Here is an 18018-nt window from a genome sequence, read left to right on the forward strand (position 1 = left end):
GCCCAGAATGTGATCTTGTGGTTCGTGGGTTTGAGTGCCATGTCGGGCTCTGTGCTGGCGGCTCAGAGCCTGGAGCCTGCTTCAGATTCTGTGTCTCTCTCTCTCTGCCTCTTCCCCTGCTCATGTTCTGTCTCTGTCTCGAAAATAAATAAACACTTAAAAATTAAATAAATAAATATACATCAAAAAATTTTTAAAGGGGAAATTAGAAATTGTTTTACATTCAATGAAAGTGAAAGACATAACAAAAGTGTGGGATGCAAAAATAGTGTGCTTTTTAAATTTTTTAAAAACATTTATTTATTTATTTATTTATTTTTAATGTTTATTTATTTTTGAGACAGAGACAGCATGAACGGTGGAGGGTCAGAGAGAGAGGGAGACACAGAATCCGAAGCAGGCTCCAGGCTCTGAGCTGTCGACCCAGAGCCCCATGCGGGGCTCGAACTCACAAACCGTGAGATCATGACCTGAGCCAAAGTCGGAGGCTCAACCAACTGAGCCACCCAGGCGCCCCAACATTTATTTATTTTTGAGAGACAGAGAGACAGAGCACAAGTAGGGGAGGAGCAGAGAGAGAATGAGACACAGAATCCAAAGCAGGCTCCAGGCTCTGAGCTGTCAGCACAGAACCCGATGCAGGGCTCGAACTCACAAACCGTGAGATCATGACCCAAGCCAAAGTCGGTCATCCAACTGACTGAGCCATCCATCCACCCCCCAAATAATGTGCTTTTAATGCTTTATTAGAAAGTGCTTATATTTTAAAAAAGGAAAAATATAAAATCAGTGATGTAAGCTCCTACTTTAAGAAGTTAGAAAAAGAACAAATTATATTCTTAGTAAGTAGAAGAAGGAAATAAAAGTAAGAGCAGAAATTAATAAAAGAGAAAATGTAAAGAGAAAATACAAGGTCAAATTTGGTTCTTTGGAAGGATTAATAAAATTTGATAGTTTTAATCCTAGCAAGATTTGTCAATAAATAAGGGGAAAACAAATATAACCAACAACAGGCAATCAAAAATGGACATCTTTATAGATGCTATGGATAGTAAGAGGAACAATAAAATATTATGAGTAAATTCATTCTAATAAATTGGACAACTTAAATGAAATTGACAAGTTCCTTGAAAAACACAATTATCACAATGGATATAAGAAAAAAGAAAAACCTAAATAGCCCCATACTTATTAAAGAAATTGAATTTATTATCAAACTCTTACTGCGAAGAAAATTCCAGGGCCAGATGGCTTCAGTGGTGAGTTTTACCAAATATTTATTTAAGGAAGAAAAAAATAACAATCCTACACAAACTCTTTCAAAACAAAGAAGAGGGAACACTTCCCAATTTATTTTATGAGGCCAGAATAACCTTGATATGAAAACCTGATGAAGATACTAAAAAAAGAAAGTTATAAACTGATATTCTTCATGAACATACATGCACAAACCTATAACTCTTTGATGCAGCAATTTCATTTCCAGAAGTTTATCCTAAAGATGCACTCTTAGAACTGTACAAAGATTAACTGTAGGACATCCACTATTGGGATATTTTTAATAGTAAGAATTAGAAATAACTCTACAAACAACAATGTTCCCCCAAATATGACAAGTTAAATAAATAAGGTCCATTTATATGACAGAATACATAGCCATTAAAATATGGTAGAAATGTGTATTGACACAAGAAAATTCACTATATATTGTTTATTCTTTATTTTTTTGTAAATTTTTAAAGTTTATTCATTTATTTTGAAAAAATAAATAAAAGTAGATTACCAAAGATTTCAGGTGCTCTCACCATTAAAAAAAAGCAAGGCAATGGATATGTGCATTATCTTTTTTAAAAAATACTTTATTTGTTTGCTTTTAATGTTTACTTCTTTTTGAGAGACAGAGAGAGTACAAGCGGGTGAGAGGCAGAGAGAGAGGGAGACTCCGAATTTGAAGCAGGCTCCAGGCTCTGAGCTGTCAGCACAGAGCCTGATATGGAGCTCAAACTCGTGAACTGCAAGATCATGACCTGAGCCGAAGTTGAATGCTTACCGCCTGAGCCACCCAGGCACCCCTGAATATGTTCATTATCTTGACTGTAATAATCATTTCACTTCATGGATTTCAATTTTTTTAAATGTTTATTTATTTTTGAGAGACAGAGGGAGACAGAGCATGAGCAGGGGAGGAGCAGAGAGAGACAGAGACACAGAATCCGAAGCAGCACCAGGCTCTGAGCTATCAGCACAGAGCCCGACACGGGGCTTGAACTCACGAACCACAAGATCATGACCTGAGCCGAAGTCGGACACTTAACCGACTGAGCCACCCAGGTGCCCCACACTTTATGTATTTCATGTTGTAGACCTTAAATACACAGTTTGTATTATTATTATTATTATTATTTTTTACCGAAAGTAGATTACCAAAAAGTATTATGGCATGATTCTACCTTTTTCGAAGAAAAATGTGTATTTATATGTAAAAAAAAAAAAAAAAAAAAAAAAAGACTGGAAGGCATAAACCAAATAGCAATCATTAAATGATTAGAGTATGGTTGACTTTTTTTTTTTTTTCTCCTCGGATTGATGGTGTACTGATCCCTGGGATTGAGGATTTCCCCACGAGGATCAGTGCTGCTGCTTCTTCTTCTTCTTCTTCTTCTTCTTCTTCTTCTTCTTTTTAAGTCCATTCATTTATTTTGAGAGAGAGGGAGAGAGAGTGTGCTCAAGTGAGGGGGGGAGCAGAAAGAGGAGAAAGAATATTCCAAGCAGGTTTTGTGTTGTCAGTGTGGAGCCAGACGTGGTGCTCGACCCCACGAAGAAGGAGATCATGACCTGAGCCAAAACCAAGACCTGGACACTTAACCAACTGAGCCACCTAGGTGTTCCAAGTATAGTTGATTTTTATTTCCTTTTTTTTGATTACCTGTATTTCTTGCAACCCATATATATCTATCTATATCTATATCTATATCTATATCTATATCTATATCTATATCTATATCTAATCTATATCTATATAGAGATATAGAGATAGTTTTTCTAATACAAAAAACTTACCGGTTGAAGAAAAAAGTTTTAAATCTGAACAATGGGCATTTTTGTACCTCTTCCATCACAGTTCTTAGGAAGAAAAGATTTGGGTAGGGGGCACTTGGGTGACTCAGTCAGTTGAGTGTCAAACTCTTGATTATGGTTCAGGTCATGATCCTAGGGTTGTGAGGCCGAGCTCTGAATCAGTTTCCTCACTGAACTGGGAGAGTGCTTAAGATTCCCTCTCTCTTTCTCTTTCTCTCTCTCTTTGGCCCTCTCCCCTGCTCATGCTCTCTAAAATAAAAATTAAAAAATAAAAAATAAAAAAAGATTTGGGACTGTAGAATATTCCTCTTCACCTCCAACCTCAAATACATCCACCTTGGATGACTGGATGCAGTTTTCCCCTCCTTTGATTTGCTGGATCCACAGTGGCCTGTCCCATTGGTCCAACCTTTACTCAGTAGGTGAGGCAGTATAAATTTGGCCACTGACCTGTTGGGTAACGATTCACAGGATCTTTCTCTTAGGAGCTCCAGTTTCTCCTTTCAAAATTCAGGTTAGAATCAATGATATCCAAGGTCACTTCCAGATAGAGGAAAGAACACAGTTTTAGAATCAGAAAACCTCAGGATGGATGTGAGAATGTGGGCATCACTCCCCAGGAAAAAAATCCTTAATATTCTCTTGTGTGCCCCCCAGCCAGGTAGTGAGTACCTCCAAGCCTAGGCCTGGTCTTGTATCTCACTGGTCATGGCATAGGACTCAACACAAGAGTAGTTCCTCAGTGAATTAACTTTTGTCTCTACCTCGTAAAAAGCAACTCCAGAATAGATTTTCTAGGCTTGCTCCTGATGGTGATCTGAACCACAAGGTTGGTTTTAACTACTGGAGCACACACTGCACGTTTTTTGGTTCTTTGTTTTTCCTGAGGTAACTGGTGGAGTGCTTGTCTGTAACAATTCACCAAGCAGAACAAGGTGTGGGTACCTCTCCTACAAGTGACACGTCTGTGGCTAATGGACATTCAAGTTGTCATCCTCTTGGGGGCCTGGTCATAAAGGTCATCTCACAGCTGCCCGAGTAATGCTCAAGGAAACACATTCCCAGCAGGTGCCCTGGATGTTACAAGGCTTCTAGAAAGCGCTCTGACAAGACCCTGCACTAGCCGCTCTGGAAAGCAGTGTGGAGGTTCCTCAAAAAATTAAAAATAGACCTACCCTATGACCCAGCAATAGCACTGCTAGGAATTTATCCAAGGGATACAGGAGCACTGATGCATAGGGCCACTTGTACCCCAATGTTCATAGCAGCACTCTCAACAATAGCCAAATTATGGAAAGAGCCTAAATGTCCATCAACTGATGAATGGATAAAGAAATTGTGGTTTATATACACAATGGAATATTACGTGGCAATGAGAAAAAATGAAATATGGCCTTTTGTAGCAACGTGGATGGAACTGGAGAGTGTGATGCTAAGTGAAATAAGCCATACAGAGAAAGACAGATACCATATGGTTTCACTCTTATGTGGATCCTGAGAAACTGAACAGGAACCCATGGGGGAGGGGAAGGAAAAAAAAAATAAAAAGAGGTTAGAATGGGAGAGAGCCAAAGCATAAGAGACTGTTAAAAACTGAGAACAAACTGAGGGTTGATGGGGGGTGGGAGGGAGGAGAGGGTGGGTGATGGGTATTGAGGAGGGCACCTTTTGGGATGAGCACTGGGTGTTGTATGGAAACCAATTAATCAATAAATTTCATAAAAAAAAAAAAAAAAAAAAACAAAAGAAAGACCCTGCACTTCACGGAAATCACAGCTTTGCCTCTATAAAGCTGTGTGACCTTGGACAAGTCCCTTCCTCCTTCGAGAACATTGCAATGGGCCTAAGTACCTCCTCCCGGGTCAGTCTATGCTATGGCGCTGATCAAGTGACCTGGAAAACATTCGCTTTTAGACGTTTATGGATGTTCGATGCCACACATGAGGGTACCCGAGGCAAGGGACTTAAGGGTTGCGGCGCGCAAGGAGGTACCACCCGCGCCAAGAATCTCGCGAGATTTCCTCCCTGCGCTTCGCGACGTCATCCTCTCGGCGGCCGTGGCGGCGAAGGAGACGGCGCGTAAGACACTCACAGGGGCGGCCCGTATCCCTCCGCCGCCGGCGCGGTCCGGCCCTCCTTCCCATAGCCCGCCAATCCCCGCGCCTCCCGACCTGCCCCTCGGCCTGGGCCCACCCCGCGCTCCGGCGGCCCCACCCCGGCGGCGCCGCCCGCCCGTCCGCCCGCGCGTCCGTCCGTCCACCTGCAGCAGGCAGTCCCTCTGGTTGTCGGATCGAGCGGCGCCGGCTGAGCCCGAGGCCAGGGCTCTTGCTTCCCGGCGGAGGGATCCGCGGCGGCTGAGGAGGCGGCGCTGAGATTAGGTGGAAGAGGCAGCTACGGCGGCGGCGGCGGCGGTAGCGGCGGCGGCTCGGGCGGCAGCGCATAAAGGGGCCGCCGCCGGGTGATGCGGTGACCGCTGCGGCAGGCTCAGGAGCCGAGTGGGCCGCGGCCCTCAGTCCATCCTGCCGAACCCGCGCTCCCGAACTGCCCATCTTCTCCAGCCGAGCCGCGATCACCGAGGCGGCCTCGCGCCCCCTCGCCCCTTCCCCGTCCCTCCCCTGTCCCCGTCCCCGCCCCGGGGGCCACCGCCACCCGCCTCCCACGATGGCTCTGAAGAGAATCCACAAGGTAAGCGGCCGGAGGTCGGCTGAGGGTTCCGGCCGCTGGGCGGGCCAGCTGAGCAGGCTGCGGCCTGCACTTCCCGCCGTCGCCTCCGCCTGGCTCGCGGCCTCTTCGGACCCGGCTGCCGGCGATGGTCCTGCCGGGCGCCCTTCCCACCCTGTTCCCAGTGATGGCGCCGGTAGAGGCCCGGCTCGCGGTCCAAGCTTAGGCCGGAGGTGCGCTGGCCCGCTCTGCGTTCCTCCCTGGCCTCCTTTCTAGGCCCCGCGTGGTATGGAGTCCCAGGGCCTCTGCCCGGCTTGGGACTGCTGCGCTAGAGGGCCATTGTCCGGCCATGCCGGGAGGGGGAGCTGGGGCTGGGGCGTTGAGCTGCCCCTTTGACAGAGGTCGAAAGGGCTCCTCGCCCCATCACTGCCTGTGTTCTCCCACCTCCCGCCCACACCCGCCCACCTGCTATGGCTTCTTCCACCGACCCGCCTGAGCTTGGAGCCCATGTCCCAGGCAGACAGAGGAAGCCTTTTTGTCCGATCTACAAGTATTTCTTGAGTTCACTTACTTCTTGGTGGCCATACACTTCGGTCCACTCTACTTGTCCAGAAACTTAAGAGTAGGAAGTTCAGAAGGAGAAACAAAACAAAAACCTGACTCTTGATGGAGGAGGGAAGTAGAGAAGCGTTTTGTTCTTTGAGGTTGCCAAATGTAAGAAACTACACTTCAGTTTTACAGGAATGGATCTAAGAGAAAAGCTGTTAAATTTGCAAGGGTAGAGCTAGAAAGTTGCACGTTGAAAACCACTGGAGACATTAAAGTTTCCTTGTACAGTGTCTTCATAAAATGGATTTTAACGCTTAAATTAGGTAATATGTTCAAGGAGACTCTTTTAATTTGTAAGGAATTTTGCTAGATTTTTCCATTTGAAAGGATGTCTTTGCGCTTTACGATGAAAGGTTATTTAGTTACTGGTATGGAGGTATTCCTTATACAGTTTCTAGAGTATGGGCTTGGCTTAAAATTTAGGGTCCCTCCAATATTGTAACCTCCTGGTGCCCCTATCATGTTTTTTTTTTCTTAGAAGTGGTGAAGTACGATTGTACTTTTGATTTTTGTTGGTGTTTCACTTGGTTACTTGAAGAGGCTCTATTAAACCGCTAGCCACTTACAAGTAGATTGGTTATCCATCGGAGGAATGGGATGGAGATGCAAGGGAAAGAGAAGCAATATTCACCTTACCCTAAACTCAGTGAAAATGCAGGCTCTTGGACAATTAAAATACCTGTTTGCACTTGGTCTTCATTTCATTCATGTCAAAAACCTTTAATGTGAAATTAATCCCAGTGCTTACTGTAAATTAGGTTAGAGCCTTACCAACTTGTTTGGATTTACTTCTAACACTTGAAAAAAGGGCAGACTTTAGACAGAGTAAACCTTGTATTGGAATGAAGCCGCTTCTGTGTTAAAAGGAGCTTGAGGGGTGCCTGGGTGGCGCAGTCGGTTAAGCGTCCGACTTCAGCCAGGTCACGATCTCGCGGTCCGGGAGTTCGAGCCCCGCGTCAGGCTCTGGGCTGATGGCTCGGAGCCTGTTTCCGAGTCTGTGTCTCCCTCTCTCTCTGCCCCTCCCCCGTTCATGCTCTGTCTCTCTCTGTCCCAAAAATAAATAAAAACGTTGAAAAAAAAAAAAAAAGGAGCTTGAAACTTAAGGGGAAATTTCTTAAAGAACTTTTTAAGGGGCTGAAGCACGCGGAGGGATGGTCATCCACATAAAAATATGTATGTATTTTTAAGGCATTTAGGAGTTGCTGAGTTCTTCTACAGTCTAATTGGGAAGTACCAATTTGAGATTGGAACTGTATAAAATTTTTTTAATCCCCCCCCCTCCCGGCCCCAGCCCCAGCCCCGTGCTGTTATTTTAAAACCTGAAGAGAAGTATGTGTGATAACTTACAGATCAAGAAATATATCCTTTAGGGGCGCCTGGGTGGCGCAGTCGGTTAGGCGTCCGACTTCAGCCAGGTCACGATCTCGCGGTCTGTGGGTTCGAGCCCCGCGTCGGGCTCTGGGCTGATGGCTCAGAGCCTGGAGCCTGTTTCCGATTCTGTGTCTCCCTCTTTCTCTCTGCCCCTCCCCCGTTCATGCTCTGTCTCTCTCTGTCCCAAAAATAAAAAAAAATTAAAAAAAAAAAAAAAAAAAAAAAAAAAGAAATATATCCTTTAGTGTCTATGTTAATTGATATGCGTTACATTTTTCAGGAAAAAAAAAGTAACATTCAAAACATGTATTTTAATCTTTTAATATACTTGCCCCAGTAATGTGGGGTTTTTTTGTTTTTTGTTTTTTGTTTTTTTTGAGTTACTACGTATTCTTTAGATTTTCTTTAAAATATCTTCTTATAAAAATTTTAATAAGGAAAATTAAGCTTAGGCAATGATACTTTGAATTTTTAAAACTCACAGTTAGCCTTTTACCCTCCTGGTTTATAATCTAGAGCCCTTTCCAGAGTATGCTTAACTTCTGAGACTGACAGGGATTTGAAATAGAAAATTTGTTTTTGGTATACTAGTCAATAAAATTGTGAAAACAAATGGAAATTTTCTTTTTCAAATTTTTTTTGTGATACCAATTTTTTAAAGTTTATTTATTTTGAGAGAGAGAGCACGCGTGCATGCAGAGGGGCAAAGAGAGGGAATCCCAGGCAGGCTTCTCGCTGACAGCCCCAATACGGGGCTCGAATCCTCAAACTGTGACATCATGACCTGAGCTGAAGTCAACCACTTAACTGACTGAGCCACCCAGGTGCCCCTGTGTAATGTCAGTTTTAAGTTGAGTCCAGACTTAACCTAGGTATGGATAAGACCAGTTTTCATATCTTCTTCTTGACCCTAGTAATGTATCTACAGTGGAATACAGAAAAAACTTAGTTGGCTTATGTAATTAATCTTGGTCTTAAACCTTCCCAGTTACCATTTTCTTAAAAAAAAAAAAAAAAAAACAAGTTCTATGTTAATACTCTGTTGACTTTAGATATCATGAACTTCATCTAGGTTCTAATAAAATTTTGCTGAAAGCAAATACATTTGACATGTAGCATCTTTAGGAGTTCAATATCTTCTTTCTTTGACAGAAGGAAATAGTGTTCTGTGAGATTGACAGTTCTTTAAATGCCGTGTGTTTATGGCAAAAGCTTTTGATAGACTTCATAGACTTTATTTTGATACACACTTTAAGGTCTCTTGACCTATGCTTTAATAGAGTATACCAAAAAGGTTCATCATCAACATCCAGTATAGTTCTTTGCAAGGATTGGGACCCTCTGGGCTTCTTGTATCCACACCAAATGGTCCTAGCCTACTGTGTTTTGAGGTTTGCTGCTGACTTTATAGGTGTTTAGCTTTGATTTTGATGCTTTGAGTGTCTGCTTCTAGCAGCACCACCCCCAGCCCTTTTCCAGTTGGCTGCATCTCATCTGTTGTGGGCTGGGAAACCAGATCACGGAGCTTATTAAAATTATGTCTAAAATAAGATCCAGTAGGCTCTGAGTGACGAGGGCTTCATGTGTTCTGTGAACTGTGTGGTCTCTTTGGCTGCTCACAGACCTTTTTTACTTCCTGTTTTTCTTCTTTTGTTACACAGATGCAGGAGACTTTTGGGTGCTCTTAGAGTGCTATAATATTGAAATACAGGGCTAATTTCTTTATTCTGGGGAAGGATAAAAGACAATGTCTTGATTCTTTGAGGAGTTGAAGACAGACCAAAGTTAGGATACTATAAACTATTTTCTTAACAGTAATAGTGCCTTGTACATTTTACTGTTATCCTGATATTTATAGTTAACATTTGGTATACATGGCTTTAATGCCAGGATTATTACTTGATTTATTCTGTTCGTATGATAAAGATTTTTAGAGCTAGTTTCTTCTAAAACCTCTCAAGAGACATCACTCCTGGAAGTGGGGGGGAACCTCAGTAAAATAAAGATTTCAAACTCTGATAGTTCTAGGCCAACCAGGTAACCAAAGTGAGCAAAAAATTGAGGGGAACTAGAAATTACATATGCTATCAGAAGAGGGCAGCTGCTACCCTGCTCTCTCCAAATGTTGCTGTTACCAAGATCTGTGGGCCCACTGTTGCCAGGTCTTCCTCCCCCCCCCCCCCCTTTAAAAGGGAAGCCACAAATCTAGATTTTGGCAACCAATTCAAATTAAAAACAAAACATACTTCTGACAGGTTTGGTAGGCTCCAGTTTAATTTACAAATTAACATTAAAAGATTGAGGTTCAGTAAGCAGTCAGGAGTGTAAGGATTGAATCATTTAAACCATAGTTGCTATCTTTTTTAAAGTTTCAGAAGTTTATTGCTTTATGTAGATGGGCAAGATTAAGTAGGTTTTTGTGTGTGTGTGTGTGTGAACTGTTAATTAACTTCTTTGCTGAGGTTTTTATATGGTTATGTGTGAGGTCATAGGGAAAGCCAATTTAGTACATTCATTGATTCCCACAGAAGTTTGTTTGTATCTTACTCTTAACCTCATTCTGCTCTGTTTCATGTTGTGAATCATCTTTGTATAGACTACACACTTTGAAAATGTTTTGAGATTGGAAGATTACAAAAGGATTGATTCTTTGTAACACTGCAACAGTATTAAATTAAAAAATAATTTTAAAATACTGTATTTTAATCGTGATACCACAGTATTATCAGAGGTAAGGGTAAAGTGAATTCTTGTCAAAATGGCAAAACAAATTATCAAACTGTTCTGTGGAGTACTGGTAGCCTTAATAAATGGTTCACTGAAGATAGCTATTTGAATTAGATCTATCTTAGAAAGCAGATACACCTTCTTACTCCAAAAAATAAGTTTCTTGAAATCTGCAGAGATTCTTTCTTTATTTAGTTTTAGTTTTTTTAGTTTTTCATTAGGAAATGATTCTTTCTTTACAAAGTTTCATTGGATTGAGAAATTTTCTTTGGCTCTTCCAGGTTGCTATTTAAATGTAATTTAAACAGCCATCCTTGAAGGATAACTTAATTTTGGTTGCTTTAGACACTCTCAGTGTGTATTACTGTACTGCTGACTGACAAAGAGGAAGTTTTGACAAAGTCCAATTCTAGATATTTTAGTCCAGAGAGAGGGCTGCTAAAATATCCTAGGCGGTTCCCAGGATAGGAATACCTGACTCATGCCTGATGCTGCCAGGAACCTCTGCAGCCTCATCCCAGAAATGCAGGAGCACACTTTTTTATTTCTGTAGAAATAAAGTTTTGGTGGTTAGGTTCCCAAGCTAACCTTCAAAATCATATTTAACTATGACATAGGAAAATAAAGTACCATTTGATCTGTCTCCAGAGTCAGGTGACGTTTCATGTAATAGAATCATAAAATGTTAGAACTGCAGCACATCTCAGAGCTACTCTCTGAAAAGGCCGTGTGACTTCTAGAGCTGAATCAAGAACCTGGGTTTCTTGGGTATGTCCAGTGTCTTTTCTGGCAGACTATGTACCCTTATGGATCTGTTAGGTATGTAAATCCAAAGGATGCAGTCTTTTTCTTTTGTTCAAACAGTTGGGTATTCAAACTGTGCCTTGGAACCAGATCTTTGCCTTAGCATCTCTTTTTATTATTGAAGAGATGTGTATGAACTCCCTTAAAACTACACAAAGTTCGGATATTCTGTTCTCCATATACCTTTCAACCTTTCATCAGAGTTAAATGGGTTTTCATTCTCTAAAAGATTAAGAATCACTGTCTCATGTCCTTCAACACTGTTTTAATGTTAGTTGGTGACCCAATTACCTATTCTACAGAGAAAATAGAAATATGTGAATTCTTTCAGATTTCCTTTGAGGCTTTTGAAAACAAAAACAAAACCCTGTAGCTACCATCTTTAGAGTACTCATGCAGTTTCATAATTACTGAATCTTCTGAACACCCCTGTGAGAATTCTGTTCTCCCCAGGTTAGATGGGAAAATAGACACTTGGAAAAGTAAACAAACTTGTCTATGATTCTGTGGTTATGGTAAGAAAAGCCAGGATTCAGATTCATGTAATCTTGACTTTAGCCAGCCATTGCTCCAAATTGACCTTGGTCATCACTCTTCTTCCTTCTTGTGTCTGGAGAAGCTATACTTTTCCCTTTGACAATCTAACTTTTGCTTTCGTATTCTTTCTGCCAGGTCCTTGCTCTCTAGTAGTTTACTCTCCTAGTTTTCTCTTCTCTTCTCTTCTCTTCTCTTCTCTTCTCTTCTCTTCTCTTCTCTTCTCTTCTCTTCTCTTCTCTTCTCTTGAGTCCCCTCAGCATTCAAGCTTCCTAAACAAAAATAAACGACAACAAAAAACTTTTTAACTCCCCTCCCCACTACAGTTAATTCTTTCCTCTTCTTTTTCCCTCTTATCTCTGGCATTTCAGTGCCAAAATTCTTAAAAGAATAGTCTATTCACTATTCTGAGATTGCTTAGTAAGGTCACTGGTCATTACTTAATTGCCAAATTCAGTGGACACCCTCCTCAGTTTTTATTTAATTTTTATAACAGTTAACATTGTTGTCACTCATTTTCCTTAGCTTCTGATAAACTGCTGTCTCTTCCTTCCTCATATCTAGTGTCTCCCAACTTTATTGGAATGCTTTTCAAACTAATATTATTGATGGATACAAATAAGAGTTCATGAAACATTGCACACTTGGGTTAAGATTGACCTCACAAATGGTCCCGGGTAAATCAATTAAAATACATATATCACAGTTAGGTAAATTATTTAAAAACAAAATATATTAAGAGGAAACATTATTCATTGTTTCTTATAAAGTTACAAACTATAAACATTTTTTTTTTTTTAAGTTTACTCATTTTGTGAGAGAAAGAGAGCAGGGGCAGAAAGGAGAGGGAGAATCCCAAGCAGGTTCCTTGCTGCCAGTGCAGAACCTGATGCTGGGCTTGCTCTCAAGAACTGTGAGATCATGACCTGAGCGGAAACCAAGACTTAGACGCTTTACCGGCTGAGCTACCCAGGCACCCTAAAATGGTATTTTTCTTACCTAATAAAAGAGATCTTCATCAAGGGCTGCATTAAATGTGTTCTGTATCTTGTTTTCATTATAGTACAATATAAAAATTTGTTTCTAACAGGTACACTCTAGCAAAAGAATGCAAAGTGTGTATTTGGCATCATTCTTGCAGTTAGGCAACTATCAACATTGTTAATTGTCTCATGAGTAGAAATAGGTTGTCTAATTAAAAAACAAAAAGAAATTTATGCTTTGCTCTCGTTTATTTCAAAATAATTTGCCTTCTGGGGCTTAAGAATCAAAGGACTTTGTTTTTTATTTAAAACTTCCATATTCTAGGGGCGCCTGGGTGGCTCAGTCGGTTGAGCGCCGACTTCGGCTCAGGTCACGATCTCGCGGTCTGTGAGTTCGAGCCCCGCATCGGGCCCCTGTGCTGACAGCTCAGAGCCCGGAGCCTGTTTCAGATTCTGTGTCTCCCTCTCGCTGACCCTCCCCCGTTCATGCTCTGTCTCTCTCTGTCTCAAAAATAAATAAAAACGTTAAAGAAAAAAAAAATGTTTAAAACTTCCATATTCTAGTTGTAACTCTATGGGGAATGGGTTAGTATTGTAGAAATACTTAATAAACAGTATGCTTTGATTAAATCTCAAATATATATTGAATTACGACAAGAAATTAGATAGTGGTAGATAGTGGAGTCAGATAGACTATAATATCCTTGAGTAAGTGCTGTTTGTGTATCACAACACAGATGGACATCATTTGTTTTGTGTTCTCGTTTCTTCAGGCAAATTATGGCTTTAAACCTGCAGAAATATGTAATATTCTTAAAAACATGTATTAAAAGTAGATAAAATTTAGGGCAAAAATATCGTCACCTTTATGTTTCATTCCTAGAATACAGACTAGTGTTTTGTGAGAAATAATACTGTAATTGAAACAGTTCTAATTGATCCTTTTCAGAAACATTTTCCTTTAGTCTTTGTGTGTTTCCTTATACAGTGAATGTCTTCTCACCCCACCCCCTCCTCCTGAATTCTTTATTTATCCTTGGAGACCCAATAGAAATGGCTTTTCTGTGTGCCCCAGGCATGCAGGCAGTAGGGTTCCACTATAGAACTATTTCTTAGTATGTAGACATGATTGATTGTTCTTCCCCTCTGGACTGAGCTTTCCTGGGCAAAGTCCTTGTCTTACTCATTATATTTCCAGTATCTGATGCATAGTAGGCCTTCAGTTTTTGTCAACAATATTGAGCGAATAATGACAGCAAGTGATATGGTGAAAAAAGTAGTGGGATTTTGGAATAATATATCTGTTGAATCCTGTGCTAGCTCTGTGGCCTTAGGCAAGGTTACTTCGCTGATTTTTTTTAGCCTCAGCTTCCTTGTTTATAGAATGAGGGTAGTGTCACTTACCCTGCAGATCTGTGGAGGGTGAGTAGAAAGGAAAAACAGACTACATAAAAGGTAGGCTTTAATATAATCATTGTGACTTAACTGCTACAGTTAGAAAGTTGCAAATACAATACCTAGAACATTTTATTCTTTAACCATTTAAGAATAAGTTGTTAACATGATGTCTCATCACCCCCAAATACTTTAATGTATTTCTTTTTTTTTCAACGTTTATTTATTTTTGGGGGGACAGAGAGAGACAGAGCATGAACGGAGGAGGGGCAGAGAGAGAGGGAGACACAGAATCAGAAACAGGCTCCAGGCTCTGAGCCACCAGCCCAGAGCCTGACGCGGGGCTCGAACTCACGGACCGTGAGATCGTGACCTGGCTGAAGTCGGACGTTTAACCGACTGCGCCACCCAGGTGCCCCTAATGTATTTCTTATAAACAAGGACATTCTGCCACATAATCCTAATACAGCCTTCAAAATTAGGAAATTTCCATTGAGATCTTACTGCCATGTAATCCTCAGACCCCATTCAGGTTTTGCCAGTTGTTCCAATAATGTGTTTAGAAAAAGGATCCAGTCCAGAGTTACTTGTTGCATTTTATTATCTGTGTATACTCTTGTTTAATTCCTTAGTCTCTTCTTGGCTTCGTGACCTTGACACTTTTAAAACATTAGAGACCAGTTATTTTGCAGAGTGTTCCTCAGTTTGGGTTTATTCTCGTACGATCAGATTTAGGTCATGGATGGAGTGCCTTCCTAGCTCATTTGGTAGAGCATGTGGCTCTTGATCCCAGGGTTGTGAGTTCAAGCCCCACATTTGGCATTGAGCCTATTTAAAACACACACACACACACACACACACACACACACACCAACTTTTAGATTAGGTTGTGGATACGTGGTAGGAATGTCAGAAGCAATGCTGTGTTACTGTCTTTGTACCCTATCAAAGGGTATGTGATTTTGGTGGGATTCTTTTCATTGCATCCTATCAGGTGGTATGCAATTTCAAATTGACCCATTACTGAGAATTTTCACTTCTATTGCTTGATTAAGGTAATGTCTACCACGGTTCCTTACTATACAGCCAACTCTTTTCCCTTTATGATTGAATAAGTATTTTATTAGGAGACATTTTGAGAATATGTATTTATCTTATTTGTGTTATTTATTTGTTGTCACAGAAGAAAGTACCCCAAGTCTTAGCTACTTAAACATTTATTATCCCATAGTTTCTGAAGATCAGAAATTTGAGAATGGCTTATAGCTAGGTGATTCTGGCTCAGGGTCTTTTTTGAGGTTGCTGCCAAGCTATTGCCTGGAGCTGCAGTTCCCTGAAGACTGGAGAATCCTCTTCTAAGCTCATTCCCATGGTTGTTGACAGAACTCAGTTCCTTGTGGGTTATTGGACTAAAGGATTAATTTCCTCCCTGCTTAAATCTCTCCATAGGGCTGTCTGAGTATGCTTAAGACATGGCTTCCCTTAGAGTGCCCCCAGAGAGAGCTAGAGCGAGCAGCTACAGTATCTTTTATAACCAAATCTCCCAAGCAACATGGACATGCTATCACTTTGCGATATTCTGTTGGTTTCATAGACCACACCTGGTATAGTGTAGGGGAGAGAGCTAAAGGGTTTAAATACTAGGAGTCAAGGATCATTGGGAGCTGTTTTGGACCCTGGGTACCACACTGTCATGCAAAAGTATTAACTTACTTATTTTTAAACTTATATTTGGACTCATGATTTCAAACTATTTTATTCAGGTAGATTATAGTAATTTATTATAATTTATTTTAATTCTCAGTTGTTTTGTTTTTCCCTCATCATTCTTTGAGCATTTAGTTTGTTTTGGCAGCATAATATATCTCTGGCTTTTTTTTTTTTTTTTTTTTACCCTGCTCTAGCTGTGTAATCATCTATTTTTCCAAGGCTTCCTAGTTCTGTTTACTGGAAAATGGTATTTAGAAATCAATATTTGGATGCCAGGTATGCTCATTGCTCTTGAAATCTCACTGCTTCCGAGCTTTCTCAGTATAATCAGTGGATGTAGCTAGGGAATATGTATATGTATATACAGACACACAGACACACGCAGTACACACATTTCCATGTATATTTAGTTTTCTCTGTATATATTAAAAAAAAAACATGAGTTCACATTGGTACCTCTAATTCCAGTCGAATGCCATAGGGTTCACCCTATACTTCTTCTTTCCAGTATAACCATTTCTTTTCTGACAGTGTACTCTTAATAAATGTACTCATTTCATCAATTTTCCAGTATAATCAACCTCCCAACGCTGGGTGCACCTGCATAGATACCATTCTTGCTTTCCCTCCCCAGGAGTTGCCCTTAATTTTCCTGACTTGGACATCTTGCACTGGGTCATGTACATCCCCTTATAGATTTTCTCAGAATTTTTAAAAAACAAAGTAAAATAAAGGACTTTTTATTTGACATACATATCTAGATAAAAACTGTTTAAAGTAATAGTGCTAGTCATATAGAACATTACTTAAAGCAGATACAGGAAGTTCACCCCAGTAATTGTAACCACATAGCACTTTTTCCAGTTATGGAATATGGCTCGTTCTTTTCTTTTACCTCTCTCCCTTCCTTTCTCTTCAGTTTTAAACCTTTATTTGATAATCAGCACTTAGTTCTCATCCACATTAACTGTCTATAAGTTTTTGAAAATGGTGATAGGTACTTAGGTAACTAGTGTATAGAGCTTGTTTGGTGAATCTTCATCCTCCTTTTTCTGGACAACTGCACATGTAAGGTATGGAACATTCCTTATTCCTTTGGCCAGACAGCTTCGTTCAGCCAGGTGTCAGTGCACACACATCTGGAGTTTCCATTGCCTTTGTGGCAAATTTCTGGAAGTCTTTGAGTGCCAAGGGGCACACTTCTTGAAACTTACTGCATGGATGCGCTTTTGAATGTTAATGTATTCTCTGGTCACTACCTCATTGGTGGGAGAACAGCCCTTCTTCTTAACACCCTTCTTTGTGGTAGCCATTGTGCCAGGTCCTGTTTGGAAAGGGAAGAGCCCGACATATTATGGAGAATATGGCCTTTTCTACAGCCATTCTTGGAGTAAACGAAGACCATGGTTTTAAGTTAGTGTTATATTCTGAGATAATTTTGATTAGTAACCTTATAAGCTAGTCTCCATTCTTAGAAATAGTTGGAAACAACTGTAATTAAAGTTCTGAAACTTATCTTTTATTATGAAATAGTTTATGAATACAAAAGGATTTAGACACTGATATGACCAACACCTATGTACTTACATGCAATTTAACATTCAGAACTACCTAATTTAGCTCTAGTGTTAAAGTTTTGTTAGCAATAGCTTGTCTTTTTTTTAGTTTTTTGGGGTTTTTTTTGTTTTTTTTTTTCTTATTAAGTAAACTCTCTGCCCAAGTTGGGGCTTAAACTCATGACTCCCAAGATAAGAGTAGCACACTCCATTGACTGAGCCAGCCAGGCACCTCACTAGCTTCTCTTTTTAAAGTTTGGCATCTTTGCATATTTAGAAATATTCATGTTGTCATAAAGGTGTGTTGTTGTAGGTGATGGGAATTGCTTGTGGAGCCCCCCCCCCCCCCGCCACTTGACTTAATTGCATTAAAGCAATACTATATCCTCACTGAGTTTAGTAGTAGATGAGATTATTTGTATCTTTAAGCATTGCGCTTCACTTTTGTTGACTAGAAATAGTAAAATCCACTTTGAAATTATTGAACATACCGGCACTATGTCATACATAATTTGTGAGCTGTTTTTAAAATCTGTGAATTACCATGATATTTAGTGTATCTTTTATGAGATTGATTTGAAAGCATTTGC

At 40.5% G+C, this 18018-nt stretch overlaps 1 protein-coding gene across 1 annotated transcript in view; it reads left to right on the forward strand.

Annotated features, from left to right (window-relative positions):
• The first annotated feature begins 5128 nt into the window (after positions 1-5128).
• The window catches only part of UBE2D2 (ubiquitin conjugating enzyme E2 D2), a 57403-nt gene continuing 44513 nt past the window's right edge, over positions 5129-18018 (forward strand). The window contains exon 1 of the mRNA XM_043574190.1: positions 5129-5763. Coding sequence (XP_043430125.1) covers positions 5740-5763 — 24 coding nt within the window. The 5' untranslated portion in view covers positions 5129-5739. The remainder of the gene's footprint in view (positions 5764-18018) is intronic.

Source organism: Prionailurus bengalensis, chromosome A1, assembly GCF_016509475.1.
Source record: "Prionailurus bengalensis isolate Pbe53 chromosome A1, Fcat_Pben_1.1_paternal_pri, whole genome shotgun sequence".
NCBI classification, from domain to species: Eukaryota; Metazoa; Chordata; class Mammalia; order Carnivora; family Felidae; genus Prionailurus; species Prionailurus bengalensis.